Raw genomic sequence first — 27,424 nt, 5'->3', positions numbered from 1 at the left:
TGTCCTTTTTTTACAGAGCCATCTTGTTCCTTCTTGGCTTGCAGATAATTTAAATCAAATGTATAAAATGTATAAAAATATGTCATAAAAGTCTTTATATAAACTGTATGTTAGGTATGAGAGAGATGTTACCAGTTGGCAAAGTGTTATATTACCCACTCACAAATCTTCTGTGTTAAAACTGAACATGTGACAAATTATGTCTTATAATGGCATTCTCTTCGGGATGCTAGAACAGTCATTGATGCCCATACATGTCTGCCAGCCGGCGGAAGCGTGGCCCCCATTCCTGCAGATAGTCATATTCCTGGTCACTGTCCTCTTCACTGGACAATATGGAGCTGAGAGTTCCAGCCACCGACCCCTCCCCTTCATAGTCATAAATGAGAGCTGTGTCATATGGGGGAACACTTGGGTCTGAGTCAGCAGCTTGCAGTCCCTGTATAGAGAACATTTAAGAACATGTTCTTATTATGTCCTGGTGGCATTTGTTTAATCATAAGGTAGTAGAGACACTTACGTCATGTATAAAGTCTGCTATATCCGAAGGCCGATCAGTTGGTCTGCGAGGATAGCGCGGTAGAGTCTGATTGTAGGGGGTATCCCTGCGGATTGGTGGTTTTAGCCTGGGGGATGGAGGAACTGACAACCCAGGGTTCCTCAGCCGGATTATGTCATAACCATCCTATAGGGGAAAAAAAAACTGGTTCATGGCCATCAGTCTGTGTAATGGGCCACTTATTCCTTGTGCCACAATAATAATATCATACAAAGAAGTCAGTGGAGCCCTTGGGCTGACTGTGGTCAATAATAGTCTCTTGGAGGAGCATATCTGGCATGCAGTGGTATATTCCTGACCCAAATACTGAAATTTAACAGCTGAATTGGTCATTTGGGGTTGAGGCAATGAGTAGCAATTATTTCCAAAGCCATTACACAAACCATACCTGGTCTTCTTCTCCTCCACCTTGTTCATCGTAGTTAAAAATATTATCTCTCACATCATCCTCAGAGTCAGCAAGTAGGCCTTTGTGTACATCTCCACTTCTGGAACAGCGGAACAGGAGCAGTAACAGAACCAACACTGAATGAGAGCAAGCAAAATATAATATGTATATAATATGCATATGGACTTAAAGGCACACAAAAATCTAACGGTACTCACATTCAAGTGCTATTAAAATGACTAGGCTATTAAGTTGCTTATGTGCAACATGATTAATTTTAATACATGTTAAAGTGCCTTATTGTAAAATAATATGGTGACTGGTTGGTTTGTCCATTGGTTGGGGGGTGGGGTTAATAGCAGTATCTCTGACTCCTGTATTTAGAATGTTTAGTGACTTATGGGGTTATGTAACTCACAACTCTTCTCTACCTTTAACTCTCTGCTGTCCCCTCCTCCGCCCCCTCCGTGTGCTTCGGTCACTGCTCAAGCTATTGCTGAGCACTTTAAAAATAAAATTAACACCATCCGAAGTGACATTGCACAACTAAATCCCCATAACCATTCCCCTCCCTCCCCACACGCTACCCAGTCTCTTCTTGGCTCCTTCTCCCCAGTGACTGAAGAGGAAGTCTCAAAACTGCTGTCTTCCTCTCACCTTACTACCTGCCCGCTTGATCCCATTCCTACCAAACTTCTATGCAATGCCAACCCCTGTCTTATCAAAGCCTTAACTCATCTATTCAATCTCTCGCTCTCTACTGGAATCTTTCCCTCCCAACTGAAACATGCACTGGTAACCCCTATTCTGAAAAAACCCTCCCTTGATCCCTCCAATACTACTACCTATCTCTATGCTCCCATTCATCTCCAAACTGCTTGAGCGCCTAGTATACAACCGACTGACGCTATTCCTCTCTGACAATAACCTCCTGGATCCCCTACAATCTGGTTTTAGACAACAACACTCCACCGAAACTGCTCTAACCCGACTAACAAATTACCTCCTTTCGGCTAAAGCCAAAAAACACTACTCGCTACTAATACTTCTCGATCTCTTTGCTGCTTTTGACATTGTGGATCACCCTCTTCTCCTCCAGACTCTCCGCTCTCTTGGCCTTCGTGACACTGCCTTATCCTGGTTTTCATCTTATCTCTCAGATCGATCCTTCAGTGTCTCTTACAATGGGGAATCATCTTCTCCCTTGCCTCTTTCTGTCGGGGTTCCCCAAGGCTCTGTCCTGGGCCGCTTACTATTATCTCTCTATACGTCCTCATCTGGCAAACTAATCAATTCTTTTGGCTTTCAGTACCACCTCTATGCTGATGATACTCAGATCTATCTTTCCTCTCCTGATCTCAACCCAGAGCTTCTAACTCGCGTCTCTTCCTGCCTGTCCGCTATCTCCACTTGGATGTCCCAACGTTACCTTAAATTAAACCTCTCTAAAACTGAACTGGTTCTCTTTTCCCCCATCCAACGCCCACATTGTTCCCGAGGTATCCCATCTTCCCAGGCCCGGTGCCTTGGGGTTATCCTTGATTCTGCCCTGTCCTTCACTCCTCATATCCAATCACTTATCAAATCATGTCACTTTCACCTAAGAAATATCTCCAAAATCCGATCATTTATCACCGAAGATGCTGCCAAAATTCTTATTCACTCTCTTATAATATCTCGCCTGGACTACTGTAACTCCCTATTAATTGGCCTTCCCCTCCAAAGACTGTCCCCTCTCCAGTCCATAATGAATACTGCTGCCAGGCTCATACACCTCTCCAACCGCTCCTCCTCTGCCATCCCACTCTGCCAATCCCTGCACTGGCTTCCCCTACCATCCAGGATAAAATTCAAACTATTGACCCTCACATTTAAAGCAGTCCATAACTCTGCCCCACCCTACATCTCTGAACTCATCTCTAGGTACCATCCAACCCGCTTGTTACGCTCCTCTACTGACCTGCTCCTCAACTCCTCTCTCATTCCCTCCTCACTCGCATTCAAGACTTTGCAAGGGCTGCCCCCCTTCTCTGGAATTCGCTCCCACAAACTGTCAGACTTTCTCCCAATCTCTCTGCCTTCAAGAGATCTCTAAAAACACATTTATTCAGAGAAGCTTACCCTAATCTAGTTTAGCAACACCCTGTGCCACACCTCTCACAACTCTGGTCATGCCCATTCCCACACCTTGTGTCTCAACCCTTCTCCTTGTAGATTGTAAGCTCTTTTGGGCAGGGCTCTCTTCACCTCTTGTATCGTTTATTGATTGCTTTATATGTTACTCTGTATGTCCAATGTATGAAACCCACTTATTGTACAGCGCTGCGGAATATGTTGGCGCTTTATAAATAAATGTTAATGTAATGTAATAAAAGGCACTAACTTTGCCCAGGAGCAGTAACCCAGTGCAACAAATCAGCAAGTAGCATTTACAGGTCACCTGTTTGAAAACAAACATCTTATTGTTTTCTATGGGTCACTGCTCCTGACCCTCATATAAAGGTGATATTGCTGTCTACCCATTTACTGTTTTGAGCAGGGCCCCTTCTGTAGCCCTTGTTGGCTAAATTATTGCAAGATCCCTGTTAATAAATTATTGTAAAGTGCTTTGCAACCTGCTGGCGCTATAAAAATAGATCTTGATGATACTTTGGAGTCAGAACAACTTTTCTAGAACTTCTGCCATAGAAAATGTTCTAGTAAATGGAATCAATGTGATATTAATGCTGTACTTACCCAACAGGAGGGCGATGCTGCTCATGATTATGATGAGAGCACTGAGGCTTATGCCTGTTCCAGAGCCAAACAGTGCCACAGCATTACCCTTGCAGGTACCCAAAGCATCACACATGCACACAGACACATTCAGGAACTGGACTTGAGCGAGAGGAGGGTTCCCAGAGTCTGACACCCAGAAGGGCAGGGTGTAAACCCCTTCTTGCACATCTGCGATAAGCTGGAGTAGCGCATGAGTATCTGAATAATGGAGATACAATTCATAGTGTATGACTGGAAGTGTGATGTTGATCCCTGCCCAGCAGAAGATAAATGAATAGCCTAGAACCAGGTTGGGGCTACCAAGTTACATGCATGCTACTGTATATTCGCTGCTTACTAGTAGATGACATAGTGTATACAGAGCTGCTCTACTATCTCTTCTTTGGTAATAAATACTTACCATTGACAGGGCTAAGACTCCAGTTACTTGTAAGCTCTGTGAATGATGTGTCCAACTGAAAGTGGAATGGATGGGCTTGTGGGGGCATATCCTCATCACTGGCAGTCAGCAGCATACCACTGCCTGGCTGGGAGTTCTTGCACATATCTCCCAAGTGTGGCAGGAGGACTGGGGCATGGTCATTCACTTCCTGCACTTCCACAGACAGAATCCCAGTAGAATTTAGTGGGGGAACAGCTGCAAATAATGAAGCCCATTTTATCACATGCGCACCAAAAGCAACCATAGCAAACAGCTACTGCATTTGTGTGTTATGTTTCCAGTAAGAGTAACATGAATATTACAGTAATTTGTGTGTCAAAACATTAATACAGTATATAAAGTCAACTGTTTCATAAAGATAATGAGCTAGGAAGAACCAGTAGAGCTAGTGGCATAATAATGTGACATTTGTACCCAGACAATAACCCACAATAACACATTTTTGTTACTAGACTCATGAAAGCTTATTGGTGGTTGGTTGTTCTGGCTTACTGCATTGATGCAAAAGGCACCCATGTTATCTAATGGGGATCAGTAGCTAGAATCATTTCAAAGTTACCATTGTCAGTAGCAGCAATAAGAGCTGTATACCATCCTCGCTGCAGGAAAGGAGATTTTCTATCTAGTGCGTATCTTGCACGGAGCTGCCCAGAATTTTCATCCAGACTTAACCAATTTGCTGGATCAGAAACCACAGAATATCTGCCAAGAAAAAAATAGTTTAGATCAGTTGCCTAGAACCAGTAAACAGAAATATTTATTAAACTGTATTTAAGCCTTAATATGTCAGTTTCATTATATAGAACTTACAAACTCTCATCTTACATCTTCCTGGTTAAAACATAAATTAAAATGCATAAGCTAAGCACATTATTGGTACCATCTAGTGTCCAATGGCCCCCTTGTGGCTGCTTCTAGGGTAGAACATAAATTACTCGACTCTTTACACTCAGTCTGGTATATACTGACCACTTGCAAGACAGATGCTGGGAGCCAGATGTACAAGCAATGTCTTTATTTAGCTGCCAGTTGACAGAATGCAATATCAAAATCAATGCATAGAGTGATCCCAAAAACACTGTCCTGGCCTAAAAGACCACTTATAAATGCTCCATATCCCCATATGTAATACAAGGAACTAAGTTTGCCCAGGTGCAGTAACCCATGGCAACCAAGATTTTTACTTTTAAACAGGTGAGCTCTTGGTTGCAAAAGGTTTAATGGCTTGTAGAAAACTTCAAACCTTTGATTACAGGAATCTCCTATGTGTAACTGTGTTAAGACCTTAGGGGGCCAATGCTGAGAAAGAGAAGAAATACTGTTTATAGTTATAGCTGTTGTTTTATGATGTTACATATATGAATATGTTTCATGGTAATTAGAATCTCTTATTTATTGATAACAAACTGGAAAACCCACAAGTTTGCATGCACACAACTCTCACCTGATTTTTTGTGTTTGCTTGCTATCTGGGTCAACTGCTGTATATACAGTGATATCACTCCCTGCAGCCAACCTCTCTTTCACTCTCACCACCTTGGGGTTCTCAGAGAAAACTGGCGGCTCATTTAGATTTTTCACAGTGATGTTAACCTGGGTCTGGGAGCGACTTGGGCGAGGGGCTGAGGGGCTGAGCTCTGCCTCGTTCTCAACAGATATAGTCAATTGGTAGAATTCTTGCTCCTCATGGTCCAATGGCTGCAAGCAGAGGTAAGTTTGGAAGGAGTTATTGGCTTAAAGTTTGTATTTATAGAACTGTTATGTGATATTCAGTTTGTTGATGGGAGGATTAGAACATTTCTAACCTGCATCTGACCCTAACCTTCTGCTTGCCAATCAAACCCTGAAGACTGCCTCCTCTTTTAATCTGCACCCAACCTGCTCCAGTAATGTCACAAATAGGCATGGTTGGAATGGTGACATTACTGGTGGGAAGGGAGCTGCATGCATGAATCATTTACTTAATGGTGCTGTATGCTAGCTCATCCCATCCAATGCACAACTGCATCAGTATTCCCTTTTTTACTTCTAGCCCTTCCTGATTTTCCCATGTTCTACTCTATGCATTTCTCTTCCAGAAAAAAATGCAGATTTGATTTAACATAGACCGCCCCTACTCATACAAATAATTTAGCTATATGGCCAAGGGGCTTGCATCTTTTGGCAGTTCAGTCTTGTAACCTTTGTATGATTTCATTTACCTTGACTAGAGACAATATTCCGTCATTTGTCTGGGGATCTGTTCGGATAGAGAATGCTCGCTTAATGTCTCCTTTGGTGATGAAGTACCGCACTTTCCAGTTGACGGAGCCTGGAAGGTCTTTGTCTGTAACATTCACCCTCCCAATGTCTAAATTGCTTCTGTTCTCTGGCACTTCCATGGAAAACTGAAAACGGAATATACAAGGGTTTAAAATACTTAATACATAGACATATTAAGGAATATTTATGTATAACATTTTGAAATGCATCCATTTATACAGTATATTAATCTATGAATGAAGTGACTGAAAAATGTGCCTGACATACATGGGAACTCATATATAAATAGGTGTCAAAAGGAAAAACAGTAACAGTAACATGTATTAAAACTTAATAATAATACACAAAGCAATAAACACTAGTACAGCCATGGACTTATCATGGCTTCCCATTAAACAAAGAATATCTTACAAACTCCTTCTCTTAACCTTCAACCCCTCCATTCCTCAGCTCCTCACTACATCTCTTCCCTTGTGTCTCCGTACGTTCCTGGCTGACTCTTTAGCTTTGCCCTGCACTGGTAAAAGTTGTGTGTGTGTTTCAGAAACACTACTACAATTTATAGAAATATCCTGGTGTGTAGCCATGGGGGCGGCCATTCAAAAGGAGAAAAGGCACAGGTTATATAGCAGATAACAGATAAACCCTGTAGAATACAATGGTGTCTTATCTGTTATCTGCTATGTAACCTGTGCCTTTTCTTCTTTTTCCAGCTTGAATGGCTGCCCCTGTGGATACACATAGTAACATAGTAACATAGTAAGTTGGGTTGAAAAAAGACATACGTCCATCAAGTTCAACCATAATGCCTATATATAACCTGCCTAACTACTAGTTGATCACAGCAGCTTATTTATATAAACTATAGTAGTGTTCCTGGAGCAAACACCCAAGTTTTACCAGTGCAGGGCAACAGTATATTATATTTGAATTACTTTAAAACACTTTAATTTTGTGGTGTTACTGTTCCTTTAAAGACTACCTTTTGGAGCACTCGCCCAGCACCTGAACTGGGAAGTGGCACATATATTGCAGTGTCCACCCACTGTAACCTACAGCACTTATATTTTCCTATTTGTGTCTGTAAGTTACCCTCCCATCTAGATTGTAAGCTCTATGGGGCAGAGACCCCCATCATCTTGTGTCTTTGACTTATTGTAACTGTACCTTATTTATTTGTATTTATTGTTACACTTACATAAGTACCGCTTTATAAATAAAGACATACATACTGACAAACAGCAATATATCATTACATTTTATTTGCATAAAGGTTTATGGATGACATTTTTACCTCCTGCATAAATTCTGGAGGATTGTCATTTATGTCCTCAATGGTGATTACAGCTCTGGCAGTGTTGGTTAACCCTTCACCTAACATATCAGCCACTTGGATAGTTAAATTATAGAATCCAACCACCTGGGGAAGACATAAAATTGGAAATATTGAGTGAAATTTTGCCACTCACTCCATAGAGACAATGACCGAGTATCCCAGATTTCTAAGGGCTTTAGAAAGGGACAGGCCACTTCTGCTTGAACCTTAACCAAATGCAGTACCTCTCTGTCCAGTCCCACTTGAACAGTTCTGATTTCCCCTGTATTCTGGTTTATGCTGAACATTTCTGGAGTATCCTGCTGGATTATGGAGTATTTAAGTTCTGCGTTGTCTGTCCTCGGGTCATCTGCATCTGTGGCTTCTACTTTTAGAACAAAGGTACCTTCAAAAAGAACATTTTAAAGTGTTACTACTTTGATTAGTCCTCTCCATTATTTAGTATTTTCTTGGATTTTGAATTTACCTGGTATAGCTCCCTCTGCCAAATGCCCAGTAAACACTTCTTGCACAAACACTGGCCGATTGTCATTCTGATCCAAGACTACAATCTCTAACTTAGTGGGGTCCTCAAGGGTTAACCCTACTTCATCCACTGCAAATGCTTGAAGCTTGGTGGTAAAAAAAGGAGGAAGAAACAGAAGAGGGTGTAACTATCAGGCTCTTAGGAAACCTTTCTTTATGTAGTAATTTCTAAATTAATAACTTCTGTTTCCCTTCACTGCACAGTGCCTCGGTGGGGTGGGGAGTCAAGATACAAATTATTGTGTGTCTTTTACTATCTCAGCATTATGGCCCTGCATGGTGCAATCATTTAATACAAACATACAACCGAAATCCATGAGCAAGGCACCATCAATACATTTGTGCTTCACTGCCCAAGATTGCTCTCATTCTATTTATGGTTTATGTAATAGCACCCAGGGCAGGCACTATGTAAATGATGCCCTCACTGTGTGCTTATATAAGGTTATTGTTCTGTTTAGCCAATCTTTCTGTAAATTCCTTTTTGTAACATTCCTTTAAAACACTGTGTACAATCCAACATAGAGGTTTGGTTGTTTTAGACTATAAATAGGTCTACTCTATTACAAAATAATGTCATATGTTAGGTCTTTCAACCACAAAACGTAACCGAGGTGGAATAGAATGTTTAGCAGACAGTAAAATTAGCAATGGATACCTTGAATCGTTCAGTCTTCTCACGGTCCAGAACGGCATTGAGGGATACCTCCCCTGTGTTTTTGTTGATAGTGAAGATTCCCCGAGGTTCTTCATCCACCCCTGGCCCTTTAATGCTGTATATTACTCTGCCGTGGTGCTGCTTGTCTGATTTCAACTGAGAGATGAGCACAAACATATCAGTGAATAAGTAAAGCATGGCTGCCTAATATAAAAGCATAAAGATATCAGCAATCGCATACTCTCCAGTTCCTTCTTCTCAGAAGCCACATTTAACTATCTTTTACAGGATATTTATGGTTGTTTGCTTATTATATGGCATTAACTATGTTCCAGTTGATGTAATTATTTAACCCTTTCTGTTCTGTTTGTGACTTTTGGAACAATGTAGTAGAAATCATTTCATTTAGGCCTATGAATCAGCTTCTGCTATGGGTAAAGGTGTAGTAGAGTGAAAAAGCCTTTAACTTTTTGTTTGGCTTTTCTACTGTGCATGCACAAGCGACGTGAAGAAGGAAGAGGATTGCTTGCACGCAGGTTCCCCTGGGCCGGTGCAGTTTTCTGCTAACAGAAGCACCAGCCCAGGGTACAATCACCCCCACTGGCACCTCCAGTTATTGTACCTTTCCTTCTCCTTTAATTTATGTTTTTTATATTAATAGCAGGTAAACAGGTAGCATTTACAGGCTAGTTGTTTGAAAGCAAACATTTGATTGGTTGCTGTATGTTGCTAACTCTGTAGCAAACTCTTGAGTCCATTTTTTTGCAGTACTTCTAAAGGTACACTAAACAACCTTATATTTGAAATATAGGCAGCAGATGTTAGTTACATACCTGTACGAGAAGCATAGGTAACCTCCTGAAGTTCTCTGGCACGCTTATTGGTGGAATCACCCAGGCTCTTTTAACCCGGTGCCCCTTGCCAGTTTCTCTGCCACGCTGTCTCCAGGGAAAGAACACAGGGGTTTCTGGAGCCTGCTTATCCAAAACCATTAAGCTATGCAACTGCAAGGGAAACACAGAGGAAATCATCAGTTGTGTGAGGACTTGAGTTGTTAGCATGGTAATATGAAAACTGGCTATGGAAGGTCAGTCAGTTTGGTTAATTCCTACCTAATTTGTCATCTGTTCAAGTCTTTGACCAAAATCACCTGCCTCTGATGCTCTGATCCTGAGGTGACTATTTGGTGGTCCATTTAGTCAATGCTTGAATTGTGTGTATACAAACAACGAAAGAATACACAACTGCTGAGTAATTGGATCATGGTGTGTATTTTCGATTTTGGATACTAGTGTGCATAGCTAAACCGCCCTCTGACCTGCACTTTTAGTTACTGAGTTAACAGCCAATCTGGTGGTGAGAAATAATATAAATATGAATTTTAATAGAATTCAGTTAAAAGTGAAGCCAAATGTATAGGATATTGGGAAACTCAGTTCTGCATCTGTTATTTCCAGTAGCCCTCCAAAAGGCATTGTACTAGGCTTATAACTCCCTAATAAGCTCCTCTGTATCAGGTTTCAGAGCCACCTGGCAGGGAAGTGACAGAAGCACATAGAAAAATCTTCACTGGGCCACTTAAAAACAGCATATGGAACAGCATACATCTTATGTTCACCAGACGTATGATGATTATTATATTAACATGAGTTTTATATATATTTCTGTGTTTAATGTGTCTGCATGTATGTCTGCTGAACTGAAGGGACAAGGGGAATTACACTACAACAACATTGTTATGGCAGATTACGCCACCCTGTCTCATGTTACATAACCATGTGCAGTTCTCAATGGACACTTGTGAGAACACCTGGGCCATGCCAATCACTCAGTCCTCACTGAGATGTCTAGCAGAGACCTGACAGGTGTGGCCAGTGCACAAATACTGGGACCAAGTCTCGGCTAAGCAATGTCCCGCCTTGGTAGGTATCTGGAGAATGATATTTGGGAGATGCACAAAGATATTTCTAACTGCATGTGTCGGACAGGCCTAATTACCCCTAATCCTGTGTTGGTTTCTGATGAAACAGTGAATGACAGTTGCCCTCCAAAAGGTTCCCCATCTCTGCCTCCTTTTTAGTAACTGGAAAATGATCCCCTGTTCACAAGTATTGCTTTTGGGGTACATACATTTAAAACAAATAAGGGTGTGCTTTTAGTGAAATTTAGAGAGATCACTTCTGCTAAGGCAAGTAAAATGGCAGACCCTACTTACATAAATACAACTATATCAGAGGGAAAGTCTTTGTTTCAAATACTAAAACATTTAGGGTAAGATAAATGAAAGATAAGCACTGTTTAATGGCCTAGGTACCGCACCACCACTAAACCCATGCCACGAGATGATGGATTTTATCTCTATAACAGAGATGAATATTAAAGAAAATACCTGTGTAGGGAACACAAGAATGAGCTCGTATTCACAGCAAGTGAGTAACTTAGCGTCTATAAAGTAAATGTGGCCTTGGAACTGCTCAAATAACTGCAGGATTGCTGAGAAAGGACTGAAATGCTGCAAGAAAGCCTGGCATTGCAAAATCTCCACTTCCTGTTTATGTTGATAAAAAAAATAAAGCAACTTTTGTATATTGGCATTACTGAGCCCTTTAATGCCACATAAAGGCATTTTTAGCATTCAAAGTATGACTACAACAAGGCTGAATTAGGCCTCTAGAACATGGAGCTGAAGCTGATGATTTCTTTCTCCACTCTTCAATACCTTTAAAGCACAGGGGTTCAAGTTCCCTTTCTTGGTCCATAACCATCATCATTAATGCCTTAATTCAGCACGAGCCTGATAACCAAGGGGTGCTGAGGTCTGCGAGTCGTTTGGGTAGATCACTGATGTAACCTAAAATTATATCCTGCATCTAACAAACATGCATTATTCTAGTGAGGGCCCTTATTGCAGGATAGAGAAAGTCTCCCCTGCCTCCCAGTGTAGTGCACTGTTCCAGCTCTGCCTCATTACTCTCATTACTAGACAACAGTTGTTTAAATTAACCGAGATTTGTTCACACAGAATACAATTTACAGCACTGACCCACGGAAATTCTGCATATTTTTTTGCCACAAGTGCTCTGTAAATGAGCATGAAGTGGTGTGACTTTGCTCATTTGGCAAATGCCCCCTATTATATATTATTATACTGAATTTACAAGCATGCAATGAGAGGGCATGCAAGATATATTTGTACATGTTTCCATATCTTAGTAGAATGCAAGCTATGTCACCCATTGAGGGAACTCGTTCATCGAGTAGCTGGTGCTAAAAATCTTAACAGGGACCCTTCCATTGACAGTTTTAGGGAACAGGATTCATTTGATGTGTGTGAACATGGCATGTACAGAAGTAGTACATGAGGTATGCACAAGTTTTGAGCTCAGAGGTTTGAGTATAACTATTATATACACAGCCACAAACATTAGTTCTGCCCGCAAAAAAAAGTAAGCTCAGCATAAAGGCAAGTTATAAAGAACGAATACCAATGGGTAAACAGGTGTTGGTATGCACAAGCTAACATGGGCTGTGTATGAGCATGGGTACTAAAGGCTGTGCAGTGACATGGCTGAGCCCCTTCAGGCGAGTGAGAGGAGTGTAGTTTTCCGAGTCACTGGGCTCTAAGTAGCTCTACTTATTACTACCCCTACTGATCATCCCATCAATGTGATTCGATGGCTTGAACCTCACGGTGGGCATATTGGGCAAAGATATGCTCGTTTGTTTAGAATCTTTAAGTGTATCATTACCTTTAGACTGTAAATTCCAGCAATGCTAGGAGTCTAAGCAATGTTTTGATATTTTTTATGGTCCAAATATAGTTATAAGTTATTTGTAAATGTAATTGTAATTTGAAGCAGTGTTAAAAGCACTTGAAACCATGCGTTAGAAGTCAGCGTTTCTGCATTTCTGCTACACTGTTTCAGCAGTCAAAATCAGCAGTGCAAAAATATCAGTGGTCAGATAGACACTGCTGACAACAGCAATTACATTAATAATGTTGTGATCATTGGGCATTTCTAATAAATATATACAGTGGAGGAAATAATTATTTGACCCCTCACTGATTTTGTAAGTTTGTCCAATGACAAAGAAATGAAAAGTCTCAGAACAGTATCATTTCAATGGTAGGTTTATTTTAACAGTGGCAGATAGCACATCAAAAGGAAAATCGAAAAAATAACTTTAAATAAAAGATAGCAACTGATTTGCATTTCATTGAGTGAAATAAGTTTTTGAACCCTCTAACAAAAAAAGACTTAATACTTAGTGGAAAAACCCTTGTTTGCAAGCACAGAGGTCAAACGTTTCTTGTAATTGATGACCAAGTTTGCGCACATTTTAGGAGGAATGTTGGTCCACTCCTCTTTGCAGATCATCTCTAAATCCCTAAGGTTTCGAGGCTGTCTCTGTGCAACTCTAAGCTTGAGCTCCCTCCATAGGTTTTCTATTGGATTAAGGTCCGGAGACTGACTAGGCCACTCCATGACCTTAATGTGCTTCTTCTTGAGCCACTCCTTTGTTGCCTTTGCTGTATGTTTTGGGTCATTGTCGTGCTGGAACACCCATCCACAACCCATTTTCAGTTTCCTGGCAGAGGGAAGGAGGTTGTCGTTCAGGATTTCACGATACATGGCTCCGTTCCATTTTCCCGTTAATGCGAATAAGTTGTCCTGTGCCCTTAGCAGAAAAACACCCCCAAAGCAAAATGTTTCCACCCCCATGCTTGACGGTGGGGACGGTGTTTTGGGGGTCATAGGCAGCATTTTTCTTCCTCCAAACACAGCGAGTTGAGTTAATGCCAAAGAGCTCTATTTTGGTCTCATCAGACCACAGCGCCTTCTCCCAGTCACTCACAGAATCATTCAGGTGTTCATTGGCAAACTTCAGACGGGCCTGCACATGTGCCTTCTTGAGCAGGGGGACCTTGCCCTGCAGGATTTTAATCCATTGCGGTGTAATGTGTTTCCAATGGTTTTCTTGGTGACTGTGGTCCCTGCTAACTTGAGGTCATTAACTAACTCCTCCCGTGTAGTTCTAGGATGCTTTTTCACCTTTCTCAGAATCATTGACACCCCACAAGGTGAGATCTTGCGTGGAGCCCCAGAGTGAGGTCGATTGATGGTCATTTTGTGCTCCTTCCATTTTCGAACGATCGCACCAACAGTTGTCACCTTCTCTCCCAGCTTCTTGCTAATGGTTTTGTAGCCCATTCCAGCCTTGTGCAGGTCTACAATTTTGTCTCTGACATCCTTGGACAGCTCTTTGGTCTTTCCCATGTTGGAGAGTTTGGAGTCTGCTTGATTGATTGATTCTGTGGACAGGTGTCTTTTATACAGGTGACTAGTTAAGACAGGTGTCCTTAATGAGGTTGACTAATTGAGTAGAAGTGTCTAACCACTCTGTGGGAGCCAGAACTCTTAATGGTTGGTAGGGGTTCAAAAACTTATTTCACTCAATGAAATGCAAATCAGTTGCTATCTTTTATTTAAAGTTATTTTTTCGATTTTCCTTTTGATGTGCTATCTGCCACTGTTAAAATAAACCTACCATTGAAATGATACTGTTCTGAGACTTTTAATTTCTTTGTCATTGGACAAACTTACAAAATCAGTGAGGGGTCAAATAATTATTTCCTCCACTGTATATTTCCAAGGTGCTAAGAATGATATTTTCTTCAATTAGGCAACATTGTATAAATGGGTTTACAACCTATTAAATAAACTTAATGCTATAAATATAAAGAATCATAGCAAGTGGAAAGTGTTTTTTTTTTACTGATGCCTTTTCCATATAGACAGCTGGAGCAGCCCCAGCAGTGCTAATACATTGGGCAGAGGCAGAGCTAATGTGCATTATGCAAATACTTCCCTGGATTGGAACATTTCACTCTTCGGTGACCAAGAAGTCTGCAGCCATGGGCAGGTGTTAAAGTGGAGTGCAGTAATTGATTATCCAGCTGCCCTGAGTGGGAGGTTTAACTTGCACTAAGCAGTCCCCTGTGACCCGGAATGTACCAGCTGCTGCTCCTCCCCACCCTCTATTCCCTTGGCATGGTCCTGTTACAGGAGTCAGAGGAATTTACCTCATTCCAAACAAGAAAGGTTCTGAGGAATGCACTGCGCCAAATGGCAGAACGGTGGGGGGGGAGTTATTTATACAAATGTAAACTGGCATTACTTACACAGAATTCAGTACACATCTTCCATAAACACACAGCGCATTCCCACATCTGCCATTGGAACAAAAACCTGCACGTCATGTTTATTTTTTATTGTATTCTTCTTTAAAGGGAAGCTACCACTTTGGTAAACAATAGTTTATGCCTTTTACTTACTGCAAATATTTATATTGCCTTTGCCATGGGGGTCATCCCTTATTGTGCATTGGGTCCTGACCAGTCCCTGCCCCATTCATGGGCAGTGTCTTTGATACAGAGCCTGTTGCAGGTTCCAAAAGGCTATGGCACACTTCATCATCATCATCATCATTTATTTATATGGATTATATTTAAACAAAAGGCTACTGCCACACGGGAAAGATTTATCGCTATGCTTTAAAAAGCTTATTGTTGTGCTTGCACCCGCGGTCAATGTGTCTACCTGTGCACAGGCACACAGAGTGGATTTCCATGCGTAACTGCATACGCCAGATGTTTTGCACAGAAATCCGCTCCATGTGTCGGCACCAGGGCTGATGAAATGACTCTGGATGCAGGCATAGCAATACGTTTTTTGAAGTGTACGGGACAAATTCTTGGCCCGTGTTTATCACCAGGCTGAGAATCCGCCATGTGTGGCAGGAGCCTAAGGGTTACAGAATAAAAAAGTAGGATTAGTGCTTTGACAACAGGACTCTCAGGGAGAATTACAGCGGTCAAAATGCCTCTCCCGACATGCTTCTTCTTCCTGTTCAGAAGAATGGGAGACACTGTGCCCATGGCGGTCCCTGGCAAACATCAGTGTCTGTCATTTGAATTCATTTGCATGGGAAGTGGTAAATGGGGTGGAAGAGAGTTCTCCTTGAGTGCACTGTAGTGTTTAAAATGCCAGGCGTGCCACAGCCCTTGGGTTTAGGGATATATTTCTTTATCTCCATCATGCTTGCCTCTGCCCTAATATGAAAGTGTAAAGTCTCTGCTAATGATTTACCTTTCTCAACACTCTCATTCTGCTAATGACTATATTAACATTTAAAGGGCCACTGTGCCTTCATTATGTATTTTCTTGTTGCATTTGTCTAACATTACAATTTGAATATTTTATTATTTACCTACAGAGGTTTCTCCTCTGGATTTGATAAAGTAGTTAATAGCTAATTGTGTATTGAATCATTGGCTTGCTAGCACTGACTGATCAAACTAGCTGGCCACAACTTTCTCTGTCGCTACCCTTAGCTCTCCTATTGCTTTTACCCTTCACCCTACAAAAAGCCAGAAGGGTAACATAACTGGTATGTACGGTGTGTGGCCAGCTAAACCGCTCCATACTGCGCTCTTGGTATTCCAAAACCTGAATAGAGTGTTACCATAAATCTATGCCAACATAGTTAATCTCTATAACTAAGCACAATTTTGCTCAAAAATCTAAGAATTCTTAGCTTTGTCCTGCTTGCGCTATTAAGCTTATGTCATGCAGAGCAAATCCAAGCTGTCCATCTACAGCTCATATCTGCTCACCTTCAAATGTGCACATTAATCTACTGTGATGGACTAGTTCAGCCGCTAACCTGTTACATGCTGGTATTCTAACAAACACCCAATGAGGAAACTGTGTTGATGTTATATCAGAAACAGCTATAGAAAAGTCTTTAGAGTGGTGAATAACTACTACGGTGAGTAGGCCACACTGATTCTGCGGGTAATACAACCACTAAGCAGGCAGTTAAAGGACAAGGTTAATATATATTAAAAGTAAGTATAAAGGCATTCTTTTTAAGTACTTACTGCATATCTAAATTCCCAGATCCCTGCTTGCTTCTCTGAGATATGGTGCTGGCAGCCTACAGCAGTGTGAAGACTACAGTGACATCACTGAAATCTATCTCCCCTTCCTGTAAGCTGCCAGCGGCAGCCTTCAGTAGCAATGCACATGTGTGTAACTTGATCCTGTCTCCTGTTCTGAGCTACACATGCCCACCAGCCAATCAGAAGCAGATCTGCCAGAGGGATGGGGGGAGGGAATGAAACACATGTGCAGTATGAAGCAAGGAGGGAAAGGAAGGGAGAATACCTTTTAAAAGATGGCCGCCTGTTCAAAAAAACAGATGGAAAATCTGTGTGACTGAGTAAATATTTGATTAGGAGACAATAGGAGGACTATTGGGCAGTATGCTGTTTAAATTTTGACTTGCATTCTCCTTTAATGCTCTATGTGGCACAGTTGGGGCACCTCTCACCTGAAAATGTATTTCTAACAGCCTGAATACATCTCATATGATATATAGCTGTCTTCCCCTATGAGTGCTTTCTCTGTCAGTGTGTCCCTGCTATGCTGTAACATACCATAAGTTACGGACTGCCCCATAGCACAAAACATACGGTAAGTAACAAGCTACATAATAAGATTCTGCATGCAATCCAGTAGAAGCAGGGCTGTGAACCTCTCCTGCAGTTGTTTTTAAATTGCAACTTCCAGCATCCTCCACCAGCTTTTGCTAAATTATATTGCTGATGAACACAACAACACAAGTTACTAAACATAAGTACAATCACTAGCAGCAGAGCATGACTGTTAGGAACAACACGTTGTTTGCACAAACACAAACATTTGCAATAAGGGCACATTACATATAGTAAAATATGGGCCCCTTGGAGGATCCATGTTTGATTTAACTGTCCAAGAGAGGATACCTCATTGCTGAGGCATTTCCTTGTCCATTTTCTACAACATTTTATGGTGGTGAGGGCAGGGTGGTGGGCAGTGGGAATGTTATTAGCTGAGGGATGATATTTTCCCAAGGCCGCTGCCAAGGAGTCTGGAATAGACTCAGTTCTGATATACAGTGCATAAGACGTGGTGTACGAATGTCTGGGAATGTGCACAGCTTCTTAACATTACACAGAGCTGCAGCACTCTGTAAATACTCTACATATGTAAATCCACCAGCACTGAGAATTTAGCTCTGTGGTTACAGGAGCAATATACACCTACGGTCAACAGCCCAGTAAATGTTTGTAAATAAAGTCTTATAGCATCTTATAAGCATCTGTCAATCAAATTCAAACAGTTAATCAAATGTTTCCAGTTAAGATTCTATCTGATACAGAGGATACTGACAAGATTCCATTTAAAGCCCTAAATTGTTCCAAAGAAGAAAAATTCTTTCTTACTGATTGCAGAAATGCAATTAGATCAGTCCCTGAAGTATTAATACTGTACCATTGTATCACTTGCTTAAAAGGCATTCCAGCCTTTCTTCAGACTCTCATTGTACCTGCGAGTACAACATTATAATAAAACCTCCTTTCTTTATCTCTAATTTTGAGGGACACCCTCTTGTCCTCTTGAAATATCTACTTGTGAATAAAAAAAGTAATTTTAAGGTACTGCTTCATATTTAAGCATAAAGTTATTCTTCTCCTTCAAGCAACTCTTTTCCAGTACTCATCTTGGCCAGCCTATTTTCACAAATAAAATATCATTTTAATTAAATTGATATAAAGTGTACATACAGTATGATTTTATTGAATACTAGTTGTCTCTTATTGAATGCAGGTGTAGTATGCTAGGGATGCAACAAATCCAGGATTCGGTTTGGGATTTGGCCATTTTCAGTTACATAAACACGCCTTGCCCTCGTTAAACCTCTAATTTGACATATGTAAATTAGGGTTCAGATTTGGTTCGGTATTTGGCAAAATTCTTTAGAAAGGATTCAGGTTCAGCCAAATCTGAAAAGCTTAGATTTTGGCTACAGCTGGCTACACACAAGCTAAGTAGCAGGATATTTGACTATTTATCTCTCAGGATATTTGGCTACGCAAAAGGATAGTTGAATCATTTGGCAGAATAGTGGGGACAACAGATCACAGTCTGCCAATGACCTATAACACAAAGCTAAACATCATGGAAAACAATTATGTTACTACAAGTGAACCACCATGTAACATCTATTATATTAATGGCTATGGAAGCCTGATTTTTTATACATTTTGAAACCTATAAAGCTACTCATGCATCTTCTAATTTGGATCACTGCATTTATTCTAGTCCTTACTAGGATTTAAGGGTCAAGTATTACCTTGTTCTGCAGACCTTAGCATAGTTGGCAACATCTGAAAACAATTTCAAGACAGACTCAAGGACATAAGGGGTCAGAGTGTGGTGTACACATCACACGGAATGATTCCTACAGTTGTTCAACCTTTATATTAACTTTTATTATGCTATAGAAGCTTCCTGCCTAAAACTGAAAATGCTGTTTGGTTGTTGGGGCTCACTGATCCCACTGTAAGGGTTTCAAACTTAATTGTCATTGCTATTTTTAATTGCTTATCTTTCTTATCCAGATGAGAATAAAATTTTAAGTCTGAGAAACCACCAAATAGCAAACTGCAAATTGTCAAGTGTCCGTACAGGCACAGATAAAATGGTGTAAAATAAACTGCTTGTTTGGTAGCCTGCTATTCCTGAATGCATAATGGTTGGTCTGGGCAGGTTATGAAAATATAATCTGCTGATTTGCCATGTCAGCCTGTGTGTGGTGCTTTGGCACATATGTAAGTAAAGAGGAGCTTCTCTTCATGTCTTGTTGTTCCAATCATTTGCGTTCTTTGAGCAAACAATTAGAATAATAGGAATGTGGCCATACCATGTGGGACCTCTCGTTTTCTCTCTGTCCATTTAGCGCATGGTCCGTTTAGGGGATCGGCCTGTAAATGGACACCCATAGAACACTGATGGCTATATCATTTACAAGTTGACAACAATGTTAAATACCTCTTTATTTTTACTAACAATGATGTAACAGAGGAAGCAGACCCCCTTGGCCCTCGTAGGGACCTGTGGGTGACGTGATGGTGTGGGCTAGGAGGGGCTGGGGGGGTGGACAGAAACATTTTACAGAGGGCCCAGGCCCACTTAGTTACACCACTGTTTACTATCTATAGGTTACAGAATGAAAGCTGAAAATGGAAATTCTTTTTTGGACAAATTGGCTTAAACACTTGTCTGCAATTTGTCAGTTTTATGAACTGAGGAAATGACAAAAATACCCTGGTACATACAGTGGGGAATATAAAATGGGCAGGCTTCTGCCGTGAGTTTTCTTAATTTGGGACAGCAAACAGGGTGTCATGTAGTCCTACATACAAATCAAGTGTAAAAAGCATAGCTAACATAACAGAGACTACATAGTTGCACCCAAAAGGCATTCATAAACTCCAAAATGTTTATTTTGGTATGATGAAGCAGGATTGCACCTGGCCAGTATTTTACCAACCTGTCTTCTAAAAATGATGCTTGCTGCCAATGTTATTAATAGGACAGAAAGTTAAAAATATAGGAAGGTCAGTATTTTTTCTCCAGAAAAGGTAGTAACCCTAAGTAGGAGCTCAGCAAAAGCATCTGTTGATCTTCTGTCTTTTTGCTGGTTACAGGATTCAGATTTTGGGTATTTCTAAAGTAAGGCAAATTGTTCCTGGTGGACTAATTACAAGTAGGAAATTTATTATTCAACATGCTTCGGGGGTGCAATGATTTCTATTTATGCCACTGACTAAAGTGTATTTTCTCATGCATAGTGCTAGTAATGTTGTTTTCCTGTTGGTCATACAAGACACAAAGTATAAGGTTGCAACTTCAGAGAAATATAAGAAAGGGTCTTCTCAGCATCATTTTAATGCATTATCATACCTTGGACCTCACCCCTAAGTACCAAATATTCTCAGTCTCACAAGTGAGTAGAGGATGTGGTTTCCAGCCCTCCTCCCAAAGGGGTATGCCAGAAATGTCCAGCTGTCAGCCTCTCATATTTATAAGGCTGAGTAGTATGGATGGTAAATGGGTGTGTGTGGGGGGGGGGGGGGGGGTTGGGCTGGAGTAAGTTGGGAGAATATAAAACAACAATAAACTATAATTATGATTAATGGTTATCCAGACAGCTCTAAAAGGTAGGGATGCCATTTGCTATAGTGCCCTGTGCATACAAACAATGTTTCTTATTTAAGGCACATCAGTTGTTTTGGACTAAAACTGACCTCATTCTTCCCCAAGTCACACCCTCCTGAACCCCCACTTAGTGATATATAGAATTGTTTAGCAGTGAGCACAACTTGCTATAATATTTCTTGCAGCAGTGTAATGGTTGTGTGCATGGGCGAATGCCATAAACAATAGTTCACCATAGCACAGTGCAAGAGACATTCCGCATGCAATAAAAAGATACATGGAACTGTGGTTTAGAACATTCTATAATAATTCAGCTCTGTGGGTTACTTGCTAAGGATCCATGGGCATATACTCTGCACCTGGTTGGTTGGCAAGCTAAGATTAACATGGGGCTTAAAGGGCTGTGGATTAATATGTGGCCGGGCTTTGCTTGACACATGCAGATAAGGTTTTTAGGAGTTGATATGTTAAAGGGACAATTAATGAGTAGGGCAAAGAAGGCATTTGGGTACAAATGATACCCATCCTGCAGCTGGGGTTGTGCAGGTTGGACATCCTTGAATTCCATTAACCCCATGCTGGGGGGCCCTATCTATACATTTGTGTTTCACTGCAGCTCTGCTTCATGGCAGTATCCCAGAGTTCATAGTGGAAAGGTCAGCTCTTGTTAGTCACAGACAAAAGTGTGTGGCATCCATCTCTCCCCATGTCTAAAAAGAGCCACATTGGGGCCTTGCTGAGTCACAAACAAAACATTCCTCACATTTCATGCCTGTCACACATTCCTCTTGACAGTGTGTGTGTATTTATTAGGGAGGCATGATGGGTACCATGAAATAAATAGAATTCTTATCTCTAGAAGCATCACTGCTCATGATCCAACCATGACCAACAGATTCACCCCTCCCTGTACCTAACATCTGAGCCTTAGTGCCTCTCCTGCTGCTATTCAGAGATGAAATCTCACAGGTAACACATAGTATGTGCCCTTATAAGCTGAGGGTAGCCTGGCTAATACATACAGGTTTTGCATTTTGTGAAATATTTTTACTAACTTATTAACACAGCACAATAACAAGTTAAACCATAAAGAATCAATTTGCAACTGAAACCCTTTTTCTGTAAAAATGCATAATATTAACATGCTTTGTAAAATCCATATCTCAGGCAAATTCAAGATCGCTCTTCCCAATGCTATATGCAGCAGAGTATTCAGGAAATCGGCCCTTGATTTGATAATTACACAGCAATGCATGTGTAGCCATTTACAGGTTACGTCTCTAGATTATCTGTATAAGCACCATGGGGATTGTTTCATTTGAAGTTCGGTTTTACACTGCAAAACTTGTTGTGAGTCCTCTCATTTATAAAACCTAATTCCTAAGACCATGTACTAGCCTTCTTTTTAAATTCTGTGACTACCTGTAGGAAATCCTTTGTCGTCTGCACCTGGTAGTCTGGAAAGCTGAGCTATGGGGAAATTTACAGAGTTGTCCATTAATGAGTGGCCATCAACAGCTACGTATCCTACAGACTAAAATTGCAATGTACAGAAATGCAACATGCTTGTACTGTAGGTAGGACAAGCCTGATAAACATTCTGGGGGATTTGAACAAACGGTTGTCTCTCTCTTTTTATTTTCATATCAAGTTAGCTGGGAGACATGAAAAAATATAATATTTACTTGATAGGAAATTTTCCGTTTTTAAATTTTGTATAGAGAAATAAGATTATCAGTGTGTTGCCACACCTACCCTTGTACAAGTCACTCTGCACTTGGGTTGCCTTACCTTTTCAGGAAAAAAAAGAAGTGCAATGCATGATGGGGATTGTGCCACTACCTAAGCCCGTGAGTAGCCTATTGCAGGACTGGAGCTACTAATGTTCAGAATCAGTGTGGACCATTGCTCAATAGCATAATGATGGCATCCCTGTGAATTTTCATTACATTTACCCAGAGAACTGGCCAGTAGCACATTCAGCAATAATTAGTATAGGGGAGGAAGGGCATGGGATTTAGGGCCATGTATTTATAAGCTGTGCTCTTTCCACACAGTTAATAAGTGAGTGTCTGTACCAGAACCACAGCAGCTGTAAACCAGGCTTTCAACTGTAACAAAACCCATACACTCTTCCCTGGCCGAGCTCTGATCTCATTGCATTTGTGCATTCTTTTACATCATCTTCTTTAGTCTCAGGCTCTAGGAGTGACAAGGAGAACACTTTGATCTCAGTAGTGAGGGGCAGTAAAGCTTCAGTAATTTGGCACTAGGCATAAGCAATACTGGGCCCCACAGCAAAAACCTTTTTACGGGCTACCCATCCCCAAACTTTAAGGAATATTATTTGTTCTGCACACATACAGAAAATAAGCATTAGTCAGGGCTCCCACTAGCACCCTGTATCTCACAACCCCCAAGCAGTTGATGAGACTGTTCTCTAATCCTAAATTTGGCCATACATGTACCCACCATGGGGTTTGGTCATTTAGTCTATCACTGGTGTCTGCCAAGGATTTCCCAGCACTCCCCGTGTGCGCGCACTTGCGTACATGTGAGGGCAGGGGGAAGCGGTAGGGGCGAGGTGGCCACCCGGGTCGCCTAGGGTGCCCGGCCGGCTTGGCCTGCCTCTGGGCTTTATCCTACAATTTCAGTCTGAATGTTAGTTTTAGATTGTTGCATTTAAACGTATGTTATCCAAACGTTCGTTGGATTAAGACTAAAATCTGAATGTATATGGCCAGCTTTAGTCCCTGAGTACTGGTTACTGTAATGCTACCTGACATTAAATAGGGAAGGTTCAGAAGGTTACTAGTCACTGCTCAACTGCCTAGAACCAAATGGGGCTGGTGTGTAACACCCTGGGAACTAATTGTCCTAAGATGACTTGCATCCTGATTATTGCATTTCAACATGGGAGAAAACAGGGCCGGTTCATATATTGCCAGACTTCTTGAAAAAAAACTGGACTGGCTATATCCATTATCATTATTATTATTATCCTTGCTGGGTGCTAACTATTGTTTGACGTCTTAAAAAAAAGGACTGGCAGGTTCAAAAGCCAGAGTTATTATCTGGCAAACAAACATGACTGGTGCAGACATTACTGGGGTAGAAAATATTCCTGGACTACCAGGAAACAAAAAATACCAGTTCAGAAAAATCTGGGGTACACCTTATTGGTGGATGACTTGGAAATAAACAGGGCAGGCTGTTGCTGTGTAGATGCACTAATGTAGGATGGCTTAACGGCAAATGATGATAAGAAGTATTTATGGTCAGTGGCACACTACGCACTTTCTCCACCTTTCTGGGCAGGCAAAGTAAAGGCTAAATACTCCCACTGGCCTGTGTACACACACAGAGTGGATTTTGGCACAAAAAACACATACTTTTCTGTTTTAACACCCACAAATCATTGCTGTGCCTGTTATCTGGGCTGGCTTTTTTGTTGTTTTTGTTTCCCCTCAAGCTGTACATTCATCATCATCCGCTGCATTATATTTAATATAAATTTGTGTGTGTATATATTGCCCAATGGATTTGTTTAAACTGTTTCTATAAATATCTGGCCGATCTCTGACAAAATATTGTTCAGGCTGGTTGTTGATTTGGACCAATACTCAGGCCAATAAACTGCATACTTGGTCTGGAGCAGAAGCCATGTCAACCCAGGTATAGCCAGATTTTAATTTATGAACCGAGTGGAGCGTATACATTCTCAAGCAGGCTCGTTTTTTATCTCCATTAGTGGCAGCTAACTCTTTTAAAGAACTACCAATGTGACATATTGCTCCTCTGAGATTATTTCTCTGGAAATAAGAGAGAGTTCTTTAAAAATGAAAATAGCAATAAAAAGTATATTCCACAACCTATTATATTATACAGGCATTTGGAGTTGTTGAGTTGGGGAAATAATGGAGAATTATCTGCTCACATTTCAGTACATTTTCATCCATGTATGCTCTCAATTCAAAATTCACTAACAACAGGCCAAAATAAAAAACTAGTTTCCAAGGATGATATTGATTACTTTCCAATGAAAAACATAGAGAACTGTATATCTGATGTTTTTAAAAGTAACCTTTTACCAGCAACGCAGTGCACACAGTTCTAAGCCACTTATGCCATCCACCCTTCAGTACTATGGGATGTGTTGCCCATAGAGAAATAATCAATAGAGAAAGATAAACAACAGCGCTGAGTGTGTAACAAATCTTAATTATCTGCCACCTTAAGTCTGTGAAGTTATAAAAAGAGCAAATGTTAGCACTTTCTGACACTGCCTGCGTCTGGGAAACATTTTACATTCCCCCTTTGTGTTTATGACTGACACTGTAGGTGTTAGAATTGACCCTATTTTATACAAACGGATCAGGATAAAAACAAACACTGGCACTTCCTCTAGACTGTTAGTGAAATCTTTCGTCCATAAAGAAAAGATCAGAAAGTATTGATTTGCAAGAGAAATTCAGATGATGGACAGCCATTCTACGGCTCACTGTAGCTAGGGGAGTTGGATGAGGGGATGAAGTTGACTGGATAATGTATTTATAATAATGATGACTAAATATGAAACTTGGGACAAGCCAGTATGTGCAGTGCCCCTCCAACTTTATGTCCCAGCATGTTTGAGAATAAACATCTGTCCTGGGATGGTGGGCATTGCCATTTACCAGCAGTTAGGAAGCCACATGTTAGAGAGCACTGCTTTACATATCAATAAGTGATATTAGTCATATAAATGGGAAAACGCCAGTATAGGTGAAAAATGTATTTGGTTATATTTTTTCGGAGGGATCATTATCAAAATATCTAATTCAATTTTTACCACCACAGCTGGCAGGCAGCTCAAATTCACCACAATGAATATTCCAAAGCTGAATAAAGTACAAAACAGCAATGCAAACATACATAATTCCCACTCTAATAAAGGTGCTTATTACACCTGGTGGCATATCCATTTGGCAAAGGAGGGGGGCCTTACCTGGCACAAGAAGGGCATCAGAAAGCACATGGCAAGCAGGCTCCTGCTCTCCATCCTGGCAGGGACGAGGGGCTCTCACTGGAAAAGGACAAGGGGTTGTGTGTCTCTCTATGTGTGCCACAAAGTCCCTCTCCTGGTGTGACTGACAGCACAAGTGTTCTGAGACTAAAGGAAACTTTACTCCACTGTTAGGGATGGGAGGGGGAACCACAGGGGAGCAGAGGGGGAGTAATCTGGGGGCAGGGAGTGCTGCAGCTGTGCCCAACAGGCTGCCTTCTCTGTTCAAGGTCACCTGTTTGCCTTGAATGTTGAGGTGATGCTGGGAGAGGTGACCGTACCTTCCACAGTCTCTGCAGCTGCTACCTGTCTCTAACTGCCCAGTAGAAATAGAATTAAAGTACCAGAAAAAGCTGTGTTCTGTTATGTGACATTATGTGCCTGTGTACATAGTGTCCCCAAAGTGCATATATTGGGGCTAACCTACATTATAAGTTATGGTTTAATGTACAGTGCTGCCTACACAAGTGGTGCTATATATATATATATATATACAGTAATCTGTTCCTCTCATTGTAGTGTCTTTGGCAATTTGTGATAAATATTGAACAAACCTTGAATTAGTACCCAGCAGGGCCCCCAACACACTAAGATGCCCTGTACTTTATTGCCCTGGACACATATAAAAAAATGATAAGTGGCATCTGAGTAACAGTCATTAGAGGATTTCCCCATCATTCAGTCTACCAAGCTTGAATCTCATTGCTATGGTCACAAGCCCTAGCAACAAAATAGCATGTTTAAAAGTTGACTGGTGAAGGGCAAAATAAATAGGTAAATAAAAAAAATTTACAATACAAAAGATATATAAAAATAACACATGCAGAATTAGTCCAACACAAAAGATTATTTTATGTGAGCTGGGGTTAACAGGCAGGGTATTCCCACTTTTAAAAGACATGGAGACCAAGTAAGTTAAAACACATCAAAAAAATGACCTGTTTCACCATTTAAGAAATACACTAATAAGTAAATCACAGTACGAGCCAATGATGTAGCCATCTTGCTGTTTGTTCTGGTATGATCATATACAGTACAGTATGTGGCCAAGTTGAAAAATATAGCCACACCCCCACACTAGAAAATAAATACAAAAGAGCATTAATTTATTCCAAAGGGGGGCAGGACATATAGGAAATGTTACTGTTATAAAAATAAAATGCAAACTACCTGAATACACAGTCATTTTCCTATACAGTAGGGTTTTAGCGGCTGAGGGAAGCCATGAGTGCATATTTAGAACTATCTGCATCCTGGCATTCTGGCTCTATGCACATTCTTCAGGACTCGTGGGAATTTGCGGGTCAGGTTTGGTTTACAGA

The 27,424-nt window shown here is 40.9% G+C and overlaps 1 protein-coding gene across 1 annotated transcript; it reads right to left on the bottom strand.

Annotated features, from left to right (window-relative positions):
* Positions 1 to 5: 5 nt before the first annotated feature.
* Positions 6 to 26,200, bottom strand: cdh15 (cadherin 15). The gene is made up of 14 exons (XM_002933676.4): positions 26,046 to 26,200; positions 9,782 to 9,952; positions 8,949 to 9,104; positions 8,232 to 8,376; positions 7,990 to 8,150; positions 7,724 to 7,849; positions 6,369 to 6,554; positions 5,612 to 5,865; positions 4,727 to 4,869; positions 4,126 to 4,362; positions 3,684 to 3,923; positions 948 to 1,084; positions 521 to 685; positions 6 to 439 (listed from the first exon to the last, which is right to left on the bottom strand). Exons 1-14 carry the CDS (start codon positions 26,097 to 26,099, stop codon positions 239 to 241), a joined length of 2,376 nt encoding a protein of 791 aa, XP_002933722.3. The 5' UTR covers positions 26,100 to 26,200; the 3' UTR covers positions 6 to 238.
* Between the last annotated feature and the right edge of the window lie 1,224 nt (positions 26,201 to 27,424).

Source organism: Xenopus tropicalis, chromosome 4 (genome assembly GCF_000004195.4).
Source record: "Xenopus tropicalis strain Nigerian chromosome 4, UCB_Xtro_10.0, whole genome shotgun sequence".
Taxonomy (NCBI): Eukaryota; Metazoa; Chordata; class Amphibia; order Anura; family Pipidae; genus Xenopus; species Xenopus tropicalis.
The sequence above is the reverse complement of the archived record's forward strand: the minus strand, read 5'-3'. Positions and strand labels throughout refer to the sequence as shown.

Excerpts from the sequence above, each read along its gene's own strand:
- cdh15 (XM_002933676.4), bottom strand. The coding sequence starts at position 26,099 with ATGGAGAGCAGGAGCCTGCTTGCCATGTGCTTTCTGATGCCCTTCTTG. Across the intron at positions 8,377-8,948 it reads AGAAGACTGAACGATTCAAG|CTTCAAGCATTTGCAGTGGA; the intron begins GTATCCATTGCT and ends TTTACCACCAAG. Across the intron at positions 6,555-7,723 it reads CTCCAGAATTTATGCAGGAG|TTTTCCATGGAAGTGCCAGA; the intron begins GTAAAAATGTCA and ends TTCCGTTTTCAG.